A 22,775-nucleotide genomic window follows, 5' to 3' on the forward strand; every position below is an offset into this window, starting at 1 on the left:
TTTTTAAATTGCTGCCGTACTTTCATTATTTAATATTTTCCTATTCTGATTTTTGCATTTTGCAATCCAACGTCTGAGCTTTATGCCTATAGTATGTTACATTTATTTACTTTTTGGACAAACGAAAATTTAAAGAACGCGCTGTATGAATTCTTAAACATGCAATTTCATTAAAATCGACCGTTTTTTTTTTTGTAGAATTTTATCTGTATTTCTTTCATTATCTTATTCTAACTGTTATAGAATTCAAACTTTATCATTTCACAAGCGGTGATGAAAATATTAAACTTTAATAGTAAAAAATGAAGGTACCGCGCGCATGTTTTTATATGTATATGTATATATACGCGGCGCCTACGGATCACGATGTTTCTGTTTATGATTACGTCTGGTTGATTACAAAATTTCTGCTCTACAGGTATTTCCTATGAAGGGCTCTTTCACTTACAATTAAATTGAAATTTAGCCAGAATAAACAAGATTAATTGGAAGGATTAATCTATATTATTTTGACTGATGGTGTTTCTAGTGTTGTTACTGTTGAGCAACACACATAAAACTTCTTTTTTCCATGTCTGCCATGGATAATCTGTTTATTACCACATCAGTAGGTCATGATTTGTTGTAATAATTTTATTTTAGCATCAAGCTCTTGTATTATGTATTCTTATTGTGTAAAGTAAAATTTTAATGATGATAAGTTACTACATGTGAGGCTCAAATCAACACTGATGAGGGCAAGTGAAGTCATTTTGCTGAGTGGTTAAGGTCTCTGACTTCACTTGCCCTCATCAGTGTTGATTTGAGCCTCACACGAGATATAGAATTCTCCATGTGAGGAAGCCATCCAGCTGGCTTACGGAAGGTCAGTGGTTCTACCCATGTTCCCGCACTTGATGGACTTCCTGGGAATTTCCTCCACCATCAAAGCTGGAAAGTTGTCATATGACCCATATTTTGTGTCTGTGCGATGTTAAAACCAACAATAGTAATTATAATAACATGATTCTATGTAAGTAAAAATGCAGTGATAGAGTTGAATTGTTATAAGTGAATTGGTAGAAGTTCACAATTCTCAGTCACATTTTGTCTTTGTGTATTTACAGTATCTTTGTTGTATATTTCAGTGCTGATGGTGCTTTAGGGGTCAGTATAAGTGCCCCAGGAGGGGCCATAGCCTCAGTACCAAACTGGACGCTAAAGGGATGCCAGCTAATGAATGGGACTAGTATGAGTTCACCTAATGCTTGTGGTTGTATAGGTACAGAAATATTGTGCTGTTTGTTTACTCATAACCGTGGCTAAGAGGTTAAATTAGCTTTGGTTGATTTATCCTAAAGTAAAAGTAACAGAATGAATGCTCATGGGGGCTGAGCCCTTGTGGCTAATTGTGCCATCCTCAGAACCAAACTTACACTCTTATAAAGGCTGTAAGGTGACCATATTTAGACAATGGATACTGCAGTCAGTACGCCTGGGGCGTCAACTCCCATGAACATGAAATATTCCCCAAAGTTTTAAGATTTGTCAGCACAATGTACAATGCAACATACCATACAGTGTGATTGCAAAAATATTTGTCTCATACTGCACCTGAGGGCACATATCTCCTCTGCTATAACAGCAGGAAAAATTCAACAATGTACTGTAGCTGTGCTTAGCCTGTTGCGTTTAATCTGTCTAGATGTCCAGTTATTATTGCACTCACTTCTGACATCGCTTTCATGGTTATCTTATTGTAACAGCAATAACTCAATGAAAAATATCTCCAGTTTTTACTGTTGTTTTGTTTCATTGAGATAAAATAATCATTTAACAGTGTGCCCAATTTTCACTAAAATAATATTGTGTCAATATTTGACCAAATAACAGATGACAAAGTTTGGAGATTGTGAGCAGAATAGTAACCATGGATAATTTCAGGGATTTTAACATTTGCCATTGTTATATAAATATCTGAGTTAAGCAAAGATATTAATGAATTGAATTGACTGTTGCAAAGAAAATAGTTTTTTTTTAGCTCACCTGAGCACAAAGTGCTCAGGGTGAGGTATTGTGATCGCTCACCGTCCGGCGTCCGTCCGTCCGTCCGTCTGTCCGTCTGTCCGTCCGTCCGTCGTCCGTCCACACTTTCCTTTAAACAACATCTCCTCCTAAACCAACAGGCCAATTTTGATGAAACTTCACAGGGATGTTCCTTGGATGGCCCCCTTTCAAAATTGTTCAAAGAATTGAATTCCATGCTGAACACTGGTTGCCATGGCAACGGAAAGGAAAAACTTTAAAAATCTTCTTCTCAAAAACCAGAAGCCCTAGAGCTTAGATATTTGGTGTGAAGCATTGCCTAGTGGACCTCTACCAGATTTGTTCAAATCATGACCCCGGGGTCAAAATTGACCCCGCCCCAGGGGTCACTTGATTTTACATAAGAAAATCTTAAAAAATCTTCTTCTCAAAAACCAGAAGCCTTAGAGCTTAGATATTTGACATGTAGCATTGCCTAGTGGACCTCTAGTAAAATTGTTCAAATCATGACCCCGGGGTCAAAATTGACCCCGCCCCAGGGGTCACTTGATTTTACATAGGAAAATCTTCAAAAAATTCCTAAAAATAAACCAGAAGGCCTAGAGCTTAGATATTTCACATGTAGCATTGCCTAGTGGACCTCTACAAAATTTGTTCAAATCATGGCCCCCGGGGTCAGAATTGACCCCGCCCCAGGGGTCACTTGATTTTACATAGGAAAATATTTAAAAAATCTTCTTCTCAAAAACCAGAAGCCCTAGAGCTTAGATATTTGACATGTAGCATTGCCTAGTGGAGCTCTACTAAAATTGTTCAAATTATGACCCGGGGGTCAAAATTGACCCCGCCCTAGGGGTCACTTGACTTTACATAGGAAAATTTTCAAAAGTTTTCTAAAAATAATCCAGAAGGCCTAGAGCTTAGATATTTCACATGTAGCATTACCTAGTGGACCTCTACAAAATTTGTTCATATCATGACCCCCTGGGTCAAAATTGACCCCGCCCCAGGGGTCACTTGATTTTACATAGGAAAATCTTCAAACATTTTCTAAAAATAAACCAGAAGGCCTAGAGACTAGATATTTGACATGTAGCATTGCCTAGTGGACCTCTACAAAATTTGTTCAAACCTTGTCCACCGGGGTCAAAATTGACTCCGCCCCTAGGGGTCACTTGATTTTACATAGGAAAATCTTAAAAAAAAATTCTAAAAATAAACCAGAAGGCCTAGATCTTACATATTTGACATGTAGCATTGCCTATTAGACTTTTACAAAGTTTATTCAAATCATGACCCCTGGGGTCAAATTGACCCTGCCCCATGGGGTTACTTGATTGTACATAGAAAAATCTTCAAAATTTTCTAAAAATAAACCAGAAGAGCTTAGATATTTGACATGTAGCATTGCCTAGTGGACCTCTACAAAAAGTTTTCAAATCTTGTTTCTAAAGTTACTTAAAGAAAATTTCAACTATATTTTCTCATAATTCTTTTGATTGATTTCTATTATGATCTTTTGACCTTGAAGACTTGTCCTTAAGTGCAATGATAACAGGTGAGCGATATAGGGCCATCATGGCCCTCTTGTTTTTTTTTTGCATTTTTAGCTTTTTAGCTCACCTGTCACAAAGTGACAAGGTGAGCTTTTGTGATCGCGTGGCGTCCGTCATCTGTGCGTTCGTCCGTCCGTCCATAAACTTTTGCTTGTGACCACACTAGAGGTCACATTTTTCATGGGATCTTTATGAAAGTTGGTCAGAATGTTCATCTTGATGATATCTAGGTCAAGTTCGAAACAGGGTCACGTGCGTTTGAAAACTAGGTCAGTAGATCTAAAAATAGAAAAACCTTGTGACCTCTCTAGAGGCCATACTTTTTAATGGATCTTCATGAAAATTGGTCAGAATGTTTACCTTGATGATATCTAGGTCAAGTACGAAACTGGGTCAACTGCGGTCAAAAACTAGGTCAGTAGGTCTTAAAATAGAAAAACCTTGTGACCTCTCTAAAGGCCGTACTTTTCAATGGGTCTTCATGAAAATTGGTCAGAATGTTCACCTTGATGATATCAAGGTCAAGTTTGAAACTGGGTCACGTGCCTTTAAAAACTAGGTCAGTAGGTCAGATAATAGAAAAACCCTGTGACCTCTCTTGAGGCCATATTTTTCATGGGATCTGTATGAAAGTTGGCCTGAATGTTCATCTTGATGATATCTAGCTCAATTTCGAAACTGGGTCAACTGCGGTCAAAAACTAGGTCAGTAGGTCTAAAAAATAGAAAAACCTTGTGACCTCTCTAGAGGCCATACTTTTCAATGGATCTTCATGAAAATTGGTCAGAATGTTCACCTTGATGATATCTAGGTCAGATTCGAAACTGGGTCACGTGCCATCAAAAACTAGGTCAGTAGGTCAAATAATAAAAAAAACCTTGTGACCTCTCTAGAGGCCATATTTTTCATGGGATCTGTATGAAAGTTGGTCTGAATATTCATCTTGATGATATCTAGGTCAAGTTCGAAACTGGGTCAACTGCGGTCAAAAACTAGGTCAGTAGGTCTAAAAATAGAAAAACCTTTTGACCACTCTAGAGGCCATATTTTTCAATGGATCTTCATGAAAATTTGTCTGAATGTTCACCTTGATGATATCTAGATAAAATTTGAAACTGGGTCACGTGTGGTCAAAACTAGGTCAGTAGGTATAAAAATAGAAAAACCTTGTGACCTCTCTAGAGGCCATACTCTTCATGAGATCTTAATGAAAATTGCTGAGAATGTTCACCTTGATAATATCTAGGTCAAGTTCAAAACTGGGTCATGTGCCTTCAAAAACTAGGTCATTAGGTCAAATAATAGAAAAACCTTGTGACCTCTCTAGAAGCCATATTTTTCAATGGATCTTCATGAAAATTGGGTCATGTGGAGACAGGTGAGCGATTCAGGACCATCATGGTCCTCTTGTTTACAAATAGACACAGTGACTACAAGGAGTTAAATATTGATAGCACTTTCTAAGGAGTTTGATACGGTTTATGCATTGTAATGAAATTAAGATGTAATTTCTCTAGAAACTTCATAATTCGTAAAAAAAATTGAAAAAAAATAAAAATTTATTGTTTAGTGACTATTGAATAATAGCGAGAGCTATTATTTTGCCCAAGCATTTGCATTGTCATTATCATACCATACTTTAAAATTGAGGTGCAAGTTCATAACTTAGTAACCATTGCATCATGCATTTGACTGAAACTTCACACAGAGCTTCCACATGAAACCTTCTGAAGCAATTAACTTAGATAATTCCTAGTTGAATTACTTTGACTTGGTTAAAATTTTGGTCAAAGGTAGAGAACTCTTTGTTGAAATCAGTTCCAATAAAGGCCATTCTGTTTAGGTTTTGCATGATCATGGAGTCCATTCAATACATTTGTAATAGAGTTCCACTTATGTCGGTGTTAGGGGGCGTGAGGGGTGTTACAGATTTTATTAGTAATCAAGTTGGTATCAATGCCATGAGAAAATTATAATTTATAAGGAGTTGTAAAAAAAATCATAAAAACATTAAGGGCTTTGATGTCAAACCGTCAACTGGACTGTCTCACAGGCAATGTGTTAGTAAAAATAATATATGAAAAGTTAGATTGAGTCAAAGGATTGTGACCTAGATTGAAACAAAGAGAGTTTGGGGTTAAATTATTTTTTCTGTTCTATTTCATTAGCCTTGGTTCTATCTGGATTGAAGGCCAGTAATGTAGAATATAACCCATATAGTGTGCGAAGAGCATTACAAAACACAGCCAAACCAGTAGACGGAGTAGAAGTATTTACAATGGGACATGGGCTAGTACAGGTATGGTTTTTGTTAATATAAATGTAAGGTCGTATTTCATAGGATGATTGCATTTGATTACCTTGATAACCTCCATTATAAGTCTGTCAAAAGTCAAGGTCACAGAGACCTCAGGATATAAAATGGTATAATTGCTCATGATCAGGAAACGCTTTAGAAGTCATGAGGTCAAAAGTGATAGTCAGAATGAACTTGAGACTGAAAATGATTAATGATCTATAGCTGATACAGAGATGATCCCTGAAAATTCAAATTGCATCTGTTATTGCTTTCTATGTGAAAAATTTATACCCAAATTCCTCAGTTTTTTTCATGCTGAAAGACAATATTTAATCGGATAATTTGGTCATTCTTGGAAAAGTTAAGACATTGAAGGATAACTCTTTCGTCTGTTGATTTATCTGAGCAAAATATTCATAGATTCAGACGTGTTTCCCAAAATACAGTGTACTTCAAGTTCTGTGGGTTATCATTCAAACAGAAAAGCTGAGCATTTTTTTAAAAATTTTCTCACAAATTAATTTAATTACTGAAATGATATTTATTTCTGTTGATGATTAACCGGTATGGTACGATCATGGGAAAGAAAACATCTTTAATTAGAAAAAAAAATAAAGAAATAAAGGTTATACTCAATTGATGGCAGAACCCCTAAACATATTTCAAAACTAGTTTTCCAAGAGTAATCAAGGGCTCAGAATATATTTTAAAAATTACCCACATCAAATGTAAATTTTGTCTGATAATCACACCAAAAATTATACTAAATGAGATAATCCACTTCAAATGAAATGCACTTTGTGTATACTCATGTACCTCAATTGCATATTGACAGAGGCATTCAGATTTGTATTTACCATGTGAAACTGCAGTTACAGAACTTTCTGTTGATTTAAGGCAGGGTTGGGGACAATTTAAAATTGTGTTAACCTGCTGTTGAAACAATTTGCATTTTACAAACCGTGTGTCTGTCGTTCAGTCTATCGGTCCGTTGGTTTCCATGGTTTCTGGACAATAACTGGTGAAAGGCTTGACAGATTTAAATAATTTTTGGTACAAAGATGTAACATAAAATACAGGTCAAGTTCGACTTTGAGGTCAGTAGGTCAAAGTTCAAGGTCACAATGACTCGGAACAGTTAAATGGTTTCCAGATGATAACTTGAGAACGATTGGGCTAAGGATCATAAATTTTGGTAAACAGGTGTAACATCATTAAATACAGGTCAAATTCGACTTTGAGGTCAGTAGGTCAAATGTCAAGGTCACAATGACCCGGAACAGTTAAACAGTTTCCGGATGATAAATTGAGAATGCTTTGGCCTAGGATCATAAATTTTGGTACACAGGGGCAACATCATAAAATACAGGTCCTGTTCGACCTTGTGGTCAGAAGGTCAAGGGTTGAGGTCACAATGACCTTGAACACTTAAAGGGTTTCTGGATGATAACTCGAGAACGCTTTAGCCTATGATTATGGAAGTTGAAAGGGAGATTGATCACTAGTAGATGACCCCTACTGATTTTGAGGTCAGTAGGTCAAAGGTCAAGGTCACAGTTACCTGGAACATTTAAACCATTTCCAGATGATAACTTTAGAAGGCTTTGACCTAGGATCATGAAAGTTGATAGGAAGGTTGGTCTTGACCAGCAGATGACCCCTATTGATTTTGAGGTCAATAGGTCAAAGGTCACAGTGACTGGAAACAGTTAAATCATTTCTGGACGATAACTTGAGAACACTTGGGCCTAGAATAACTTAAAAAGGGAGGTTGATCATGACCAGCAGATGACCCCTATTGATTTTGGGGTTTGACTTTGACATTGGCTTACTTCTGTGACGTCGTATTGTGGGGGTATAGTTTGTCACTCCTGTGACAGCTCTAGTTTATCTTGGGAATGATATGATGGTGAATTTAGGTTTATATGATTTGAGATGGCCACAGATTTATCTGCGTCAGTGAAGCTCAAATGTTGTTGTAGCTGTTGTGTATAAAAAGCAAGCAAATATCATTTATGATCGGCTATTTCCCAGATATTATGTTAGTCATGTAATTTATATTACAGTTGTATTATAACAGACTTTTGTCGTGTGTTATAGGACTACAGATATATTGTGATAGTCATTTAATGTATATTACAGGTAGAGAAAGCCTATGAGTATTTACTAGGACACTGTAAATCTGCAGAAAGTAAAACTGAGTTCAATATAAGCTGCTCTGGGAATGGTCGTGGAATTTATATACGAGAGCCGCTGGAATTAGAAAAGCCTTTAGTTGTAGCTGTTTCTATAGAACCTGTACAGTATGAGGGAATTACAGGTAGGACTAGGAAATACCTGAAATATATATCAGACAGGTTTAACTGTTTTTGGGGTTTTTTTTTAATTATTTAAAATCAAGACATCATTTTCATATTTTTATACACCCAGTTTGAAATAACAGGCGTATTATTTTATGGTGCATGCATCTGTCCATCCATATGTTTGTCCATCATATTTCTCATCCAGAGCATAACCATCCAAGGTATAGACTTTAAACTTTGGATATAGGTAGGTGATGATGAGATGATATGCAGAACCAGGTTGATGGGTCAAAGATCAAGGTCACAAATGGAGCTGAAAGGGCAAACCCCTTACTTAGAGAAAAATAGGCATAGAAGGGCATAAAAGTTTGTGTCAAATATGTCTTAAAACTATAATACTTGAACATCATTGGGATATAATTCAGCATGTAAAGTTGTGCACCTGGGGTTTTGTTTAGGATTTCTGCTGATCAGAGTTATGGCCCTTGATTGTAAAATAATGCATAAGTTTGTGTCACATGTATCTCAAAAAGTATTTGACTTAGAGACAAAAAACATTATAGAATTATTATATAGCTTGTGAAGTTACGCACCTGGTGATCTTTTTTTGGATATCACTCAGCCAGACTAGAGTTGTGGTCCTTGACTTAGTGAAAATACACATAAAGTGCTTAAAAGATTGTGCTGCATGTATCTTGAAAATATTTGACTAATAGTCATAAAAACATACAGGAATATTTTTCAGCATGTGAATTTATACACCTGTTTTGTTTTAAATTCCATGCTGCAAGACAGGAGTTATGGCCCTTGACTGATCCAAAAATTTGCATTAAGGGCATAAAAGTTCGTTTCCCATGTGTCTTACAATGTACATGACCTACAGTCTTAAAACTTTTGAGGATTTTTATACAGTATGCAAATTTTTGACTAGGTGTTCTGTTTGGGATTTCACTTAGCCAGACTAGGGTAAGGTCCTTGACTAAGCAAAAAATACACATAAAGTGCTTAAAAGTTTTTGCCGCATATATCTTAAAAAATATTTCACCTAGAGTCATGCCACCATGTACAGTGACAGGAAGTGAGGCACCTGTGTCCAATGGACACATGTCAAAAATGGATGAATCCATTGGAAAACATCCCCATCAAAATAATCTTTTTACAATAAATTCAAAACTAATGAGGATATTGTAGAATGCAAAAAATCCTATTTCCACTTGTGAAGTTCTTTAGAATGGTATACCCAGGTGTCCACTCGTGGAGAAATAATGCACGGAGGGGCACCTGGGGTCTTCCTCCACCAATAAAGCTGGAAAGTCGCCATATGACCTATCATGTGTCGGTGCGACATTAAATCCAACAAATAAATAAAATATTAGAATGGTATATAATATCAGTAGTATTGTTTTACTTTTAATGAGAAATTAGGGAAAGGTGGATAAAACAAGTTGGATCAGGCTGTAAATTCAGAAGAAAAAGCTATGTATCTTAGGTATTTCATCTTTTATGTGTCAGTTTCTGTTTCCATGTTTGCAATTGTTAAATACTGTATTTTTGCAGAGAAGGAAGAAAAGATCTCATTTTGTATGCAACTTAATCTCACCTGTGATGCTTCCTATGTGCAGTGTCCATCACATCTTGAGTTGATGAACACCACTCGCTCAGTTTCTGTTAAAGTGGATCCTCGGGGTCTTCCAGAAGGTGTTCATTACACAGAAGTATGTTTACACTTTTTTCAAGTAAACACAATGTTTCAGAATTCTACTTTCAGTTTAACTCTTGTTTACAACCAGAGCAGACTAGGTACATGTTACAAGCCAGACAGTAAGGTCTGGGAGTTGCATTAAAAGTTTCAATTTTATCTGCTGCAGTTTCATATTCATTATTGTTTTCCTTGTCACTGGTAAAAGTAATTTTGTCTCTTTCCTGATGTTTATGTTTCATAAAAGTCAAGCGTACTTCCCAGCTGTTGAAATTTTACCGTGTATTTCTAAAGATGAGAATTTCAGCAATGCTATATTAAAGGTTTGTGCCTATGATGTGACCTGTGTAGAGAAAGGACCTGTGTTCAGAATACCAGTTACAGTTGTTGTACCTGCAAAGTAAGTGATTCATGGACCTAGGGTATATCGTATTTATATTACACCATATTATATCATGAAAGGCACATATAATGCAGCTTAAGTTGGACAGATGACTCTGCTGTTGAAAATAGGTGCAAAATAACTTCTTTATTTCCTCTCACTTTCCTACACCAGAAGAGAAATTTCAATCTTAAACTGAAACAAACAAATATCCTCTATTCCCTTGAATTTTTGTGCTGTTGTATCCCTGTCTTTCTAATGATGTTACCGTGGAAACATGAATAAATATTACACATGGATGAAAGAAATATGGACTTAATGCCTTATGTATTTATTTTCATGTACTTACCATATATGTTAGTCTGCATGAAAACTAACATTCTCTGCTATAAGTTTGTGGTCTCATACTTACACACTGTTGTTAAACTGTTCTTTTTCAAAGAAAAAGGATTACCTGCTCTGTATGTTTCATTGCCTTATGTGAAGTCGTTGCATTACAGAGTGTCAGATACCATGAACCACGAAGTACAATATAAGGATATGAGTTTTAAACCTGGACAGATTAGAAGACATTTTTTACATGTACCATCTGGAGCTAGTGTTGCAGGTATATATCGTGCAGATTGGTTCAACTTAAGGTGTTTGAAAAAAAAAATTCCTGCAGAGTAAAAAGAAAGCTACAGGAAATTTGATTTTTGGTATTTTCATATTCGGGATAGTACCTTACAGATATTTATATGTACTATGTATATGCATTTTGATATTGTACTTAGCATTTTCCCACCATTTTTGATGTTACGTTGCCATTTTTACGTCTCGTCCGTTGTTTATATTTATATTTGAATTATCCTGATGAAGGCGTTAACCGAAACGTTGATGCGATAAATTACTATATATATAATTGACAAAAATTATATACCTGTTGTGTTGAAATACATACTGTATTTTTGCGGAGTGACTGATCAGTATATGATAATATACTTGTGAAATTAGGAGATGATTTACAGCTGCTCTTAGAAGTTCCAATTTATCTTAAAATTGGTTCAAAACAAGGAAAATAAGTTACATTAAAGCAAAACACCAACTGTATTTAATGTATGCAAGTGCGAGACTGCCAGAAATTAACCATAATCCTCATGAAGGAGAATGTCAGAACTCTTGCATGATTGACTTACACATTGGATTCTTAGCACTTTAATGGCACAGTAGGTAACGTGAAGAATAGGTCAAATGTTTTAACCCTTTACCACACAGAACAGAAGCCAGAGTAACCTCTTTTACATAACACTGATAAGTGATAATCAATAATCGGTATATGGCTGATAAAGGTGACTGTCTTATCTGAACAGAGGTGTTGGCATTATTTTGTGATTACACACACTTATGTTAAAAATGTCATTATTTTAATATTTTCTGTAAGTTTGACATTATTTTTGTCAATATAAAGTTTATAGCAATTTAAATTCTCTTTCCGATGATACAAAATTTATTGTAGTTTCTCTTTGAGTTTCGAAGATATAAAGTGTTAAAGTACGGGAATATATTTTTTTAGGCATAAAATTCTGTTTTGGATTACTTTCACATTGAAATTCATATACAATTTCATTTTGATGTTTGAAAGTTTGATTTATAGTCAATAGACTTATCTTCCGAATCGGAATCGGTAAGTATTTATATAAAAAAAAACACCATCAAACTGAATAACACTACAAAAATAACGGATCGTGAAATTTCTGAAAGTGCAAAAAGATCGCTGAGATCGAGACTCGTAACCGACTACAATATTCTTGTGCTAAAAATTAAAATATCTTTAAGATAATATTACGTAATATTTTGATGATCAAACGTCGGTACATCACGGGTGACTTCCGCTGCAATTAACTCTTGGGGTGTCATAAAATATTTGAAAGCCGCGGTCCTTCTGTTCTGATTAACACTTCCCGTTATGTAAGGCCATAAATTCCAAGCCATCGTATACACAAATTGTTGTTTAGGGGAAATCTGCATGTATCACGCGTGACCTTCATGACCTAACACATTTAAAAATACTTTGATGTTAAATGGTTGTTATTTTTAGAACGAGGAAAGCCCGCGAACCAGCCAGTTGCAAGCAGTTTTCTCAGTAATTTTCCATGACGTAGCGTCGTGCACATGTAGGAAAATACCGCGGTGTCTTTCTTTGCAAAGTACTCGATAAATTTAAATAGTAACCACATGATCTTGTACGTAAATAATGATGACGAAATCCCATATTTTGAGTTAGTAAACATCCGGAAATTGTTTCTTTAGGAAAAGAACGAAAATAAAGCGATTGATTATGAGACACGGGATAAAATGATTCTGTTCAAATGGCCGTTAATCGGTATAATACGTTTCTATCGGGGAACCGATAGACTCGGGTCAATACGTTTCTGTTCGGTAATCGATAGATACGGTGATAAAGGTATCGATGTGGGAAAGGGTTAAGAAGGCAATGTTTCATGTTGGACCACACCTATGTGTGGATTAGGCATGCATTATGAATATACTGAATAAGTGTTTTACCAGTAAAAAACTTCTGACTGAAATATTCTTTCTTGGTATTAAATTTTTGTCATTTTGTACAATTTTTCATTTCCAAAAGCTTAAATTCCAGTGTTACGAGTGAAGTCAAAAGACACAGAGAAGAGCTGCCGTATGTTATTACATACAATACAGTTGATACCTCAATATCAGTATAAAAAGTACGAGTTTGAAAAATTTGTCAATATATCTGATAGAGGGGAGACAACTCAGGCTTTTCCTGTTGTGGTAAGTGGAAATACAAAGTTATTCCCCTTCATGGTTTGAGAACAGAAGTATGACTTCCAGAATGCTGTTCAGTAATCAGTGTAGTTGGAATAATCAAGCACCTGTTACTGATCTAGTTCCTAATTCTGTTGAGTCACCACAGTGGATTGGAAGCATGTTTTTCTTTAGTCGTGGTGATTGATCATTTGATTGTTCTGTCTGCTTCAGGTTTATCTACAGGTTGATCTAGAACTGTCTGTAGGGGCCTTCGAGTCCAAGTGGCTAAGTTCACTGACTTGAAAAATCACTTGCCCTTGGAGCTGTGGGTCTGAAACCTTGCCTAGGGTATAGAATTTTTTTCATGTGAGGAAGCTGTCCAGCTGACTTACAGAAGGTTGGTGGTTCTACCCAGTTACCCACCCATGCATGTAATAACACTAGGAGGGGAACCTGGCACCTTCCTACACCATCAAAATCTGAAAAGTAGTCATATGACCTGCCATTGTGTTGGTGTGAAGTTAAACCCTACAAAATAAATGAATGAATTAAGAACTGTCTGTACATGTTCAGTTTCTTTTAAAAGATTAAGTCAGAGGTTCATCAAGGTAAATTGAAGAAGTTTACTTTGAAATTGGCTGATATAACGTAAACGTTACAGACCATTCATTTCACATACGAACAAATAATGATGGACAGGTATTTAAGGTAGTTTTGCAATTTGGAACATCAGGTTTTGTATGATTAATGATTTGATTAAATTCTTTGTTTTCAAAACTTAAATAATCAAAAAATGATGATCAAGTTTACTACTGATATTTAAACTTGATTTTTAGCTCGACTTTTCGAAGAAAATGTAGAGATATTGCACTAGCCCCGGCATCGGCGTTGGTTAAAGTTTTTGATAAAGTCAAATATCTCTGTTACTATCAAAGCTATTGACTTGAAACTTAAAATAGTTATTTACTATCAAAGTCTACACCAGGAGAAACAATCCCCATAACTCTGGTTTGAATTTTGACAGAATTATGCCCCTTTTTAACTTAGAATTTTTGGTTAAAGTTTTTGATAAAGTCAAATATCTCTGTTACTGTCAAAGCTATTGACTTGAAACTTAAAATACTTATTTACCATCAAAATCTACACCAGGAGAAACAATCCCCACAACACTGATTGAATTTTGACAGAATTATGCCCCTTTTTAACTTAGAATTTTTTGTTAAATTTTTTGATAAAGTCAAATATCTCTGTTACTATCAAAGCTTTTGACTTGAAACTTAAAATACTTATTTACCATCAAAGTCTACACCAGGAGAAACAATCCCCATAACTCTGATTGAATTTTGACAGAATTATGTCCCTTTTTAACTTGGAATTTTTTTTACTGGCAAAGCTCTAATTCAGAGTCAAGCACTGAGAAAAGTTGAGCGCGCTGTCTTACGGACAGCTTTTGTTTAGCTTACCTGTCAGGTGGTGACAAGGTAAATTTTGGTATCATCTGTCATCGTCCATCCACAATTTTTTGTGAATATGATAGAGACCACATTTTGCAGTAGATTTTAATCAAACTTGCACACAACTTGTATTGGCATAATGTGTTGGTTCCTATCGAAAATTGGCCAGATCTCATCATGGGTTCAAGATTTATGGCCCCTTGAAGGGCCAAAATTTGCAATTTTGGCTTTTGCAGCCATATAGAGATTTCATTTATGGTTTGATTTGATACAAACTTTCAAAATATCTTTAACAACAATAGATCTTAGATTCCATGATGAATCCATCAGGTCCAATCATAGGTTCTGGAGTTACAGCCCCTGATTGACCCCTGAAAGAGCCAAAATTTGTTAATTTTTCCTTTGTTAACACGATAGAAGTGACATTTTACATTTGATTTTAATTACACTTGCACACAATTTAAGTCACAATAAGATCTCAGTTCCTTTCGAAAACCGGCTGGATTCCATCATGGGTTCTAGAGTTACTGCCCCTGAAATGGGCAAAATTTTCTCTTGTGTCTTGATGATCTCTAGGCCAAGTTCGAAACTGGGTCATATGGGGTCAAGAACTAGGTCATACACTCAAATCAAAGGAAAAACTTGTTAACACTCTAGAGGCCATATTTATGACCCTGTCTTCATGAAACTTGCTCAGAATGTTTATCTTGTTGATTCCAAGGTCAAGATTAACTAGTGAGCGATATAGGGTCATTATGACCCTCTTGTTTTTGCAATATTTAATTGATTAGAATGCTATCAATTCTGACAGTTTACGCATAAATTTTTATTTATTCATGGTATGTTTTGGTTTTGGATCTAGATTTTATTTTTTATCTATCTGTACAACTGATGTGAAGTCTTACATCGTGATTATGTATATCTACGTGAAGATGTGGTTGTAGCAGAGAATGTATCTACATTTCAGGGTGATCGGACAATAGAAGTATGTATAGCTAAATGGTGGGCAAATATAGGCGATGTTAATCTAGACTATAGTGTTACATTCCATGGCGTTAAACCATCTTCAAGACAAATCACTGTTGTGAGTACTTCTTTTTAGCTCACCTGTCACAAAGTGACAAGGTGAGCTTTTGTGATCGCGCGGTGTCCGTCGTCCGTCCGTGCGTGCGTGCGTCCGTAAACTTTTGCTTGTGACCACTCTAGAGGTCACATTTTTCATGGGATCTTTATGAAATTTGGTCAGAATGTTCATCTTGATGATATCTAGGTCAAGTTTGAAACTGGGTCACGTGCCTTCAAAAACTAGGTCAGTAGATCTAAAAATAGAAAAACCTTGTGACCTCTCTAGAGGCCATATATTTCAAAAGATCTTCATGAAAATTGGTCAGAATGTTCACCTTGATGATATCTAGGTCAAGTTTGAAACTGGGTCACGTGCCGTCAAAAACTAGGTCAGTAGGTCTAAAAATAGAAAAACTTTGTGACCTCTCTAGAGGCCATATATTTCACAAGATCTTCATGAAAATTGGTCAGAATGTTCACCTTGATGATATCTAGGTCAAGTTCGAAACTGGGTCACGTGCCTTCAAAAACTAGGTCAGTAGGTCTAAAAATAGAAAAACCTTGTGACCTCTCTAGAGGCCATATATTTCACAACATCTTCATGAAAATTGGTCAGAACGTTCACCTTGATGATATCTAGGTCAAGTTCGAAACTGGGTCATGTGCCATCTAAAACTAGGTCAGTAGGTCAAATAATAGAAAAACCTTGTGACCTCTCTAAAGGCCGTATTTTTCATGGGATCTGTATGAAAGTTGGTCTGAATGTTCATCTTGATGATGTCTAAGTCAAGTTCGAAACTGGGTCACGTGCGGTCAAAAACTAGGTCAGTAGGTCTAAAAATAGAAAAACCTTGTGACCTCGCTAGAGGCCATATATTTCATGAGATCTTCATGAAAATTGGTCAGAATGTTCACCTTGATGATATCTAGGTCAAGTTCGAAAGCGGGTCACGTGCCATCAAAAACTAGGTCAGTAGGTCAAATAATAGAAAAACCTTGTGACCTCTCTAGAGGCCATATTTTTCATGGGATCTGTATGAAAGTTGGTCTGAATGTTCATCTTGATGATATCTAGGTCAGGTTCGAAAATGGGTCACGTGCCTTCAAAACTAGGTCAGTAGGTCAAATAATAGAAAAACCTTGTGACCTCTCTAAAGGCCATATTTTTCATGGGATCTGTATGAAAATTTGTCTGAATGTTCACCTTGATGATATCTAGATCAAGTTCGAAACAGGGTCATGTGCGGTCAAAAACTAGGTCAGTAGGTCTAAAAATAGAAAAACCTTGTGACCTTTCTAGAGGCCATACTTGTGAATGGATCTCCATAAAAATTGGTCAGAATGTTCACCTTGATGATATCTAGGTCAAGTTTGAAACTTGGTCACTTGCCCTAAAAAACTAGGTCAGTAGGTCAAATAATAAAAAAACCTTGCGACCTCTCTAGAGGCCATACTTTTCATGGGATCTGTATGAAAGTTGGTCTGAATGTTCATCTTGATGATATCTAGGTCAAGTTTGAAACTGGGTCAGCTGCGGTCAAAAACTAGGTCAGTAGGTCTAAAATTATTAAAATCTTTTGACCTCTCTAGAGGCCATATTTTTCAATGGATCTTCATGAAAATTGATCTGAATGTTCACCTTGATGATATCTAGGTCAGTTTCGAAACTGGGTCACCTGCGGTCAAAAACTAGGCCAGTTTGTATAAAAATAGAAAAACCTTGTGACCTCTCTAGAGGCCATATTTTTCATGAGATCTTCATGAAAATTAGTGAGAATGTTCACCTTGATGATATCTAGGTAAAGTTTAAAACAGGGTCACGTACCTTCGAAAACTAGGTCAATAGGTCAAATAATAGAAAAACCTTGTGACCTCACTAGAGACCAAATTTTTCAATGGATCTTCATGAAAATTGGTCAGAATTTTTATCTTAATAATATCTAGGTCGATTTCAAAACTGGGTCACATGAGTTCAAAAACTAGGTCACTATGTCAAATAATAGAAAAAACGACGTCATACTCAAAACTGGGTCATGTGGGAAGAGGTGAGCGATTCAGGACCATCATGGTCCTCTTGTTTAATATTTGATATTTTGATAAAACATTCATTTATCTGTCTGTCCTTACACCTACATGTATGATAACCCATGAAAGGATGGGTGGATTAAGTTATCATAACATACAGGTCAAGGATGATTGGGGTTATAATCCAGAAATTTTGCTTAATTATGGCATGTCTTTTTACTTAAAATTTGGTTGTCGGTTCAGTAATTCTACATTAATGAACTCATTTTAAGTACATGGATATATAGTCATAAAATACTGGTCAGCTTCAATTTTAGTGATAATCCACCAATTTTTGGCAGAATTGTAGCATTTTGCTGACGTAAAAGTTTGCAAAATGTTGATGTCCATTTGATAGCTTTTGAAAGGATGCATGGATTGGAAGACCCAGACCCCTAGCTCAAGGTCACACTTAGAGGTCAAAAGTTAACAGCGTCCGGTCCATAACTCTGCCATCCATGAAGGGATTTTGAAATAACTTTGCATAAATTTTAACCATATTGAGACGACATGTCATGCAGAAGACCCAGACCCATAGCTCTAAGGTCAAGGTCACACTTAGAGGTCAAAGGTTAACATGGTCTTTTTTCGTGTCCGGTCAATAAATCTGCTGTCAATGAAGGGATTTTGAAATAACTTGGCATAAATTTTTTCCATAATGAGACGATGTGTCATGCGGAAGACCCAGACCCCTAGGTGCAAGGTCAAGGTCACTTAGAAGTCAAAGGTTAACAATGTCTGTTTCTTGTCCAGTTCATAACTCTGCCATTCATCAAGGGATTTTAAAGTTACTTGGCATAAATGTTCCCCATAATGAGACGACTGGTCATGCACAAATTCCAGACCCCTAGCGCTAAGGTCAAGGTCACACTTAGAGGTTAAAGGTTGACATGGTCTGTTTCTTGTACGGTCCATAACTGTGCCATCGATGAAGGGATTTTAAAATAACTTGGCATTAATGTTCCCTATAATGAGATGACGTGTCATGCGCAAGACACAGACCCCTAGCTCCAACACAGTCTTATAGATCTTACTAATATTTTACAATTGTAAAACAGGTTTTTATTTTTTATGGGAAGACGTTGTTATATTATAAGGGTATATTATCTATTCTGCTGAAAGACTGATGGTTGTAGGTTTGGAAAAATATGTTTACATGTATATGGTGATTACTTTTAGGTAGATATCAAGTCAGTGCCCATAAAGTGCTAGCTGTTTAGATGTCATTTCTGAACAAACCATTTGTATGCTAGCTGACCAAACACATTTCTGAATTTATTTTTTCAGCATGGTGGAGATGGAGTTTGCAGATTTGAACTCAGGTCTCATCTCAAAACAGAAGACATTAGTCCATCAGTGTCCTTCAAAACCCTCACACAACCACTCAGACCTACAGATAGTAAAGTACGGTGTCTGGCAGGGCCTCGTGATCAGCTCCCAGAGGGTAGACAGATTTATGCCCTAGAGTTGACATATGGCTTCCATGTGGTATGTATAAGGAGAATTTTATAATATTTATAGCAAGTCGTAAATTGTAAAATTTAAATAAGTCTTCAATTTTTGTTTGAATTGTATTTGTATCTCGTGAAATCATGAAAGTGCTTAAGATGAGCTGTTTTGACCACTCATTGTTGATGGCATCTGTCCAAGGTTTTTTCAAAGGTAACTTGATGGAAGTTGAAACTTCATGGAAGTTGAAGATGAATCCTTTTGACCTCATATAGGATCTGCTAAAAAAAAACAAAACATGTCTACACAAATTGGATGAGAAAATTTTATTCCACATAGCCCAAAGATATGCTAAATAGTCATATTGCACCTGTGAATATCAGAAAGGATATCAGCACTGTTGTTGTGATAATTATTGTCAGTTGAACATACCAAATACAATGCCATTGTACAAGCATTGAATAAACGAAATATGTACATTTATATTTGTATTCAGATGTAATCAGACTAATTATTGCCAGTTTCAACATAATCAATTTAGAAAAAAATCTGATAACTGATTATGCTTGATGACATGAGAAAGAGCTGGTTACTGATTAAACTAAATTACTGATGTCTGTTCCTTGGATTGTCCCTTTTTAAAGTTGCTTAAAGAGTTCCACTCTGCTAAAAATGGAAAAATCTTCAAATAAGATCTCAAAAAGCACCACAATTTTTACTTCTTGTGCTATTTTTATATGTTCCCAGGTGTCTGTCTTGGATTAAGACATAAGATTGAGATTTTAGTTTTCAATCATACTGTAATCACAGATTTATAAAAGATTATATGTTAAAGTAAGGTTTCATTTTGGATTGTGTTTTCAAAATGATTTCAGAAATGAAGCAGGTTAGAAATATATTTGTTTTTGTTTTCAGAGTAAATCAACTGAAGTGACTCCTGACCTCTCTCTGCTGAGTGACCTGTTGTATGAATCAGAGTATGAAGGTCAACTGTGGATGTTGTTTGACAGCAACAAACAGCTGCTGGGGACAGGGGATGCATACCCGCACCAGGTTAAAAAACATGTAATCTATCAGTCCGAAATCTTCTTCAGCATGCTTCCATGTACATGTTGCTAGTTGTTAATTCACCTGTCTAATCACTTATAGAATAATTTATTCAAAAATGTGTTAATATAATAACATTTGTTGTACACTCACCTTTTCTGCACATAATAAATGCTGTCAGTACTTTAAATTTGAATACCAACATTGCACTTACTGTTGTGAATTAGTAAATAATAGTTAGGGTAGAAAAAAAGGTACAACGAAATAGATCTCTATTTTATTTTCAAAAATATGTTGACAAATACAAACTTGTTTTAATTATTGCAATAAAAACTTTAAATTTGCAAAGAAATTAAGAAGTTTCCAGAGGACTGCCTGTTGAATTGTTACAAGTTCTACTTCAGATAAACATTCCACAAGTACATACAGGTGATAAGTTCAGAATCCCAAAACTAGAAGTTTGCTATTTTTCACCTGGAGTTGGGGTTTCAAAACTGGAGGATTTTTATTGACACGAATCAAGCGCGCAAACGCACAATTTAGAGACAAAGTCCAAAATTTTCTATTCTACCTTTAAATATATACACTTCAAAAAACTTTAAAGGATACAACATTGTATTTTAACGACTTTTAAGAAGTAGCACATTAATTTTTACGTTTTATTGGTAGACATTCAAATGAATAACAGATTTAAAGTATCCCTTAGTGAAAATTACAGAATTTATTTTTCAGGATTTTTTCATGACAGTCCTTGCAAAAATAGAATAACTTTTAATTTGTCATATTCAAACTTTTGTTTACACTTACCTAGAACATTTTCATGACAATTACAACTATATTGTACACAAAGGTAGAGTGTGTTTGTGTTCGGGTGAAAAAATCAGGTCGCAAAAATATGTGACATTTGATTTTAATGGTGTAAGAACTATCTGTTGACAAGGTTTTGGTACTTTATACAATGAATGTTGATGTATTTATGTGTTTTTAAAGGTTTTTACATACGAAAGATACTATTATCTAGCAGAATCATTATTAGATTTTTACCAAGGTGCAGACAACAATCATGTACCAAAAATAGGGTTGGTTTTTCCAACAATTATTTGTTTGATTTCATTACCGAACAAAACTTTTCTTTGAATAATCAAAAATTCATTTCAGTTGGGAATTTTTTCTTGTGATTGGGAATTTTTTGCTTCAAGTTAGTATAAATTGCACTGGGAATGGGCCAATATTCGGCCTTGTGAGATAGATGGAAAAAGCCCTGCTGGTCTAATCCCTTAACAATCAAACAATTTATCATGTTATCAAAACCGTCTGTGAAAAGCAACTATCTACTCCAGCTACGTGTGTCACACCTGTATAATACACAACAGTCAGTTACGCTTTGATTTACATTGTAAACATGTTTGGCTGTCCTCAGTAATTATCAACCAAGTCACAATAATAGTGCAACAAGGAAAAAAGTCTAAAAATTGAAAAGTTTTGAAAAGTTGGAGAATTATGGTTTTTGTTGGAAAACAGGAAGCAAGGTGAAAAAATTAGGATTATGACCCTTCTGCCCAGGTGTAAGCTTACTTAAAAGAGATTAGAATTAAAAAAAAAAAAAAACACATACTTCCTGTCCCTGTTTTTTTCAGCAAAATATATATCACATATTACAAATTAAACCCCAACAATGTAGAAAAAATTATCTTTAAAATGTGATACCTACCAACATAAGTCCCTGTGAAATAGCTGTTTGGAACAGACCATGAAAGTTAAATAACTTTAGCTCACACACTTTATTATTTTTATTGAATCTAGGGACTCTGGTTAGATTAACTGCCCACTATGGTCTAGCTGAAGTACTGGTTATATCTTGTGTTAAACACATATCAACCTAACAAACATATCCTTAAAATATTTATGTTTTTATTTTCAGTATAATGTCAAACTTGAGAAGGGAGATTATACGGTGCTAGTGCAAGTTAGACATGATAAGAAATCAATGCTGGATAAACTGAAATCTGTGATATTGTTAATACAACACAAGCTGTCAAATCCGCTCAACTTTGACCTGTATGGTAGCTGGCAAGCAGCTCTTGTCTGTGGTAAAAAACTGAATTCCACATCACTGAAAAAGACAGAACTCTTCCCTATGTTTACAGCTCCTTTACCAGATGACAAGTATGTAACAATATTTTATTTGACCTTCTTGCTATTGCAAGTTGTTCTTTATTTCCTGAATTCTTGCTGGATAAATGCAAAGAATTATATAGATAGTAATGATCTTCTTGACACAAGCCTATCAATGCAAGATAATTATTATGTCTCCCACCACACAGTGGTGTGGGAGACATATTGATTTACTCCTGTCTGTTTGCCTGTCTGTCACAAAGCTTGTCCGCACTCAAACATTTCTCATCTGATCTTCACCAAACTTGAACAAAATGTGTTTGCCAATAAGTCCGCGGCCAAGTTTGATAACTAGCCAAATCGGCCCAGGCACTTCCGAACTATTGCCCTTGAATTACTGATTGAAACCACTCATCCAAACCAACCAGACCTCCCAAAAATTACTGATTGAAACCACCAAACCACTTTGAATCATTAAATGATTAGGCAGTTGTGGGAGACATGCGCTTTTCTCAAAAGCAGCTTTAGTTTTCTTTAAATCCCAAAAAAGA

General features: G+C 35.6%; 1 protein-coding gene across 2 annotated transcripts in view; it reads left to right on the top strand.

Annotated features, from left to right (window-relative positions):
• The window catches only part of LOC123553720 (tripeptidyl-peptidase 2-like), a 59,234-nt gene that overhangs the window by 21,124 nt on the left and 15,335 nt on the right, over nt 1-22,775 (top strand). Inside the window, exons 10-20 of one of the 2 annotated variants that reach the window (XM_053548456.1) lie at nt 1,128-1,261; nt 5,750-5,880; nt 8,023-8,200; nt 9,741-9,898; nt 10,206-10,282; nt 10,765-10,871; nt 12,900-13,054; nt 15,452-15,568; nt 18,901-19,101; nt 19,978-20,127; nt 22,031-22,275. In XM_053548456.1, coding sequence (XP_053404431.1) covers nt 1,128-1,261; nt 5,750-5,880; nt 8,023-8,200; nt 9,741-9,898; nt 10,206-10,282; nt 10,765-10,871; nt 12,900-13,054; nt 15,452-15,568; nt 18,901-19,101; nt 19,978-20,127; nt 22,031-22,275 — 1,653 coding nt within the window. The remainder of the gene's footprint in view (nt 1-1,127; nt 1,262-5,749; nt 5,881-8,022; nt 8,201-9,740; nt 9,899-10,205; nt 10,283-10,764; nt 10,872-12,899; nt 13,055-15,451; nt 15,569-18,900; nt 19,102-19,977; nt 20,128-22,030; nt 22,276-22,775) is intronic. The other variant, XM_053548457.1, reaches the window with a different exon arrangement.

The sequence above is a fragment of the Mercenaria mercenaria genome, chromosome 7 (assembly GCF_021730395.1).
Source record: "Mercenaria mercenaria strain notata chromosome 7, MADL_Memer_1, whole genome shotgun sequence".
NCBI classification, from domain to species: Eukaryota; Metazoa; Mollusca; class Bivalvia; order Venerida; family Veneridae; genus Mercenaria; species Mercenaria mercenaria.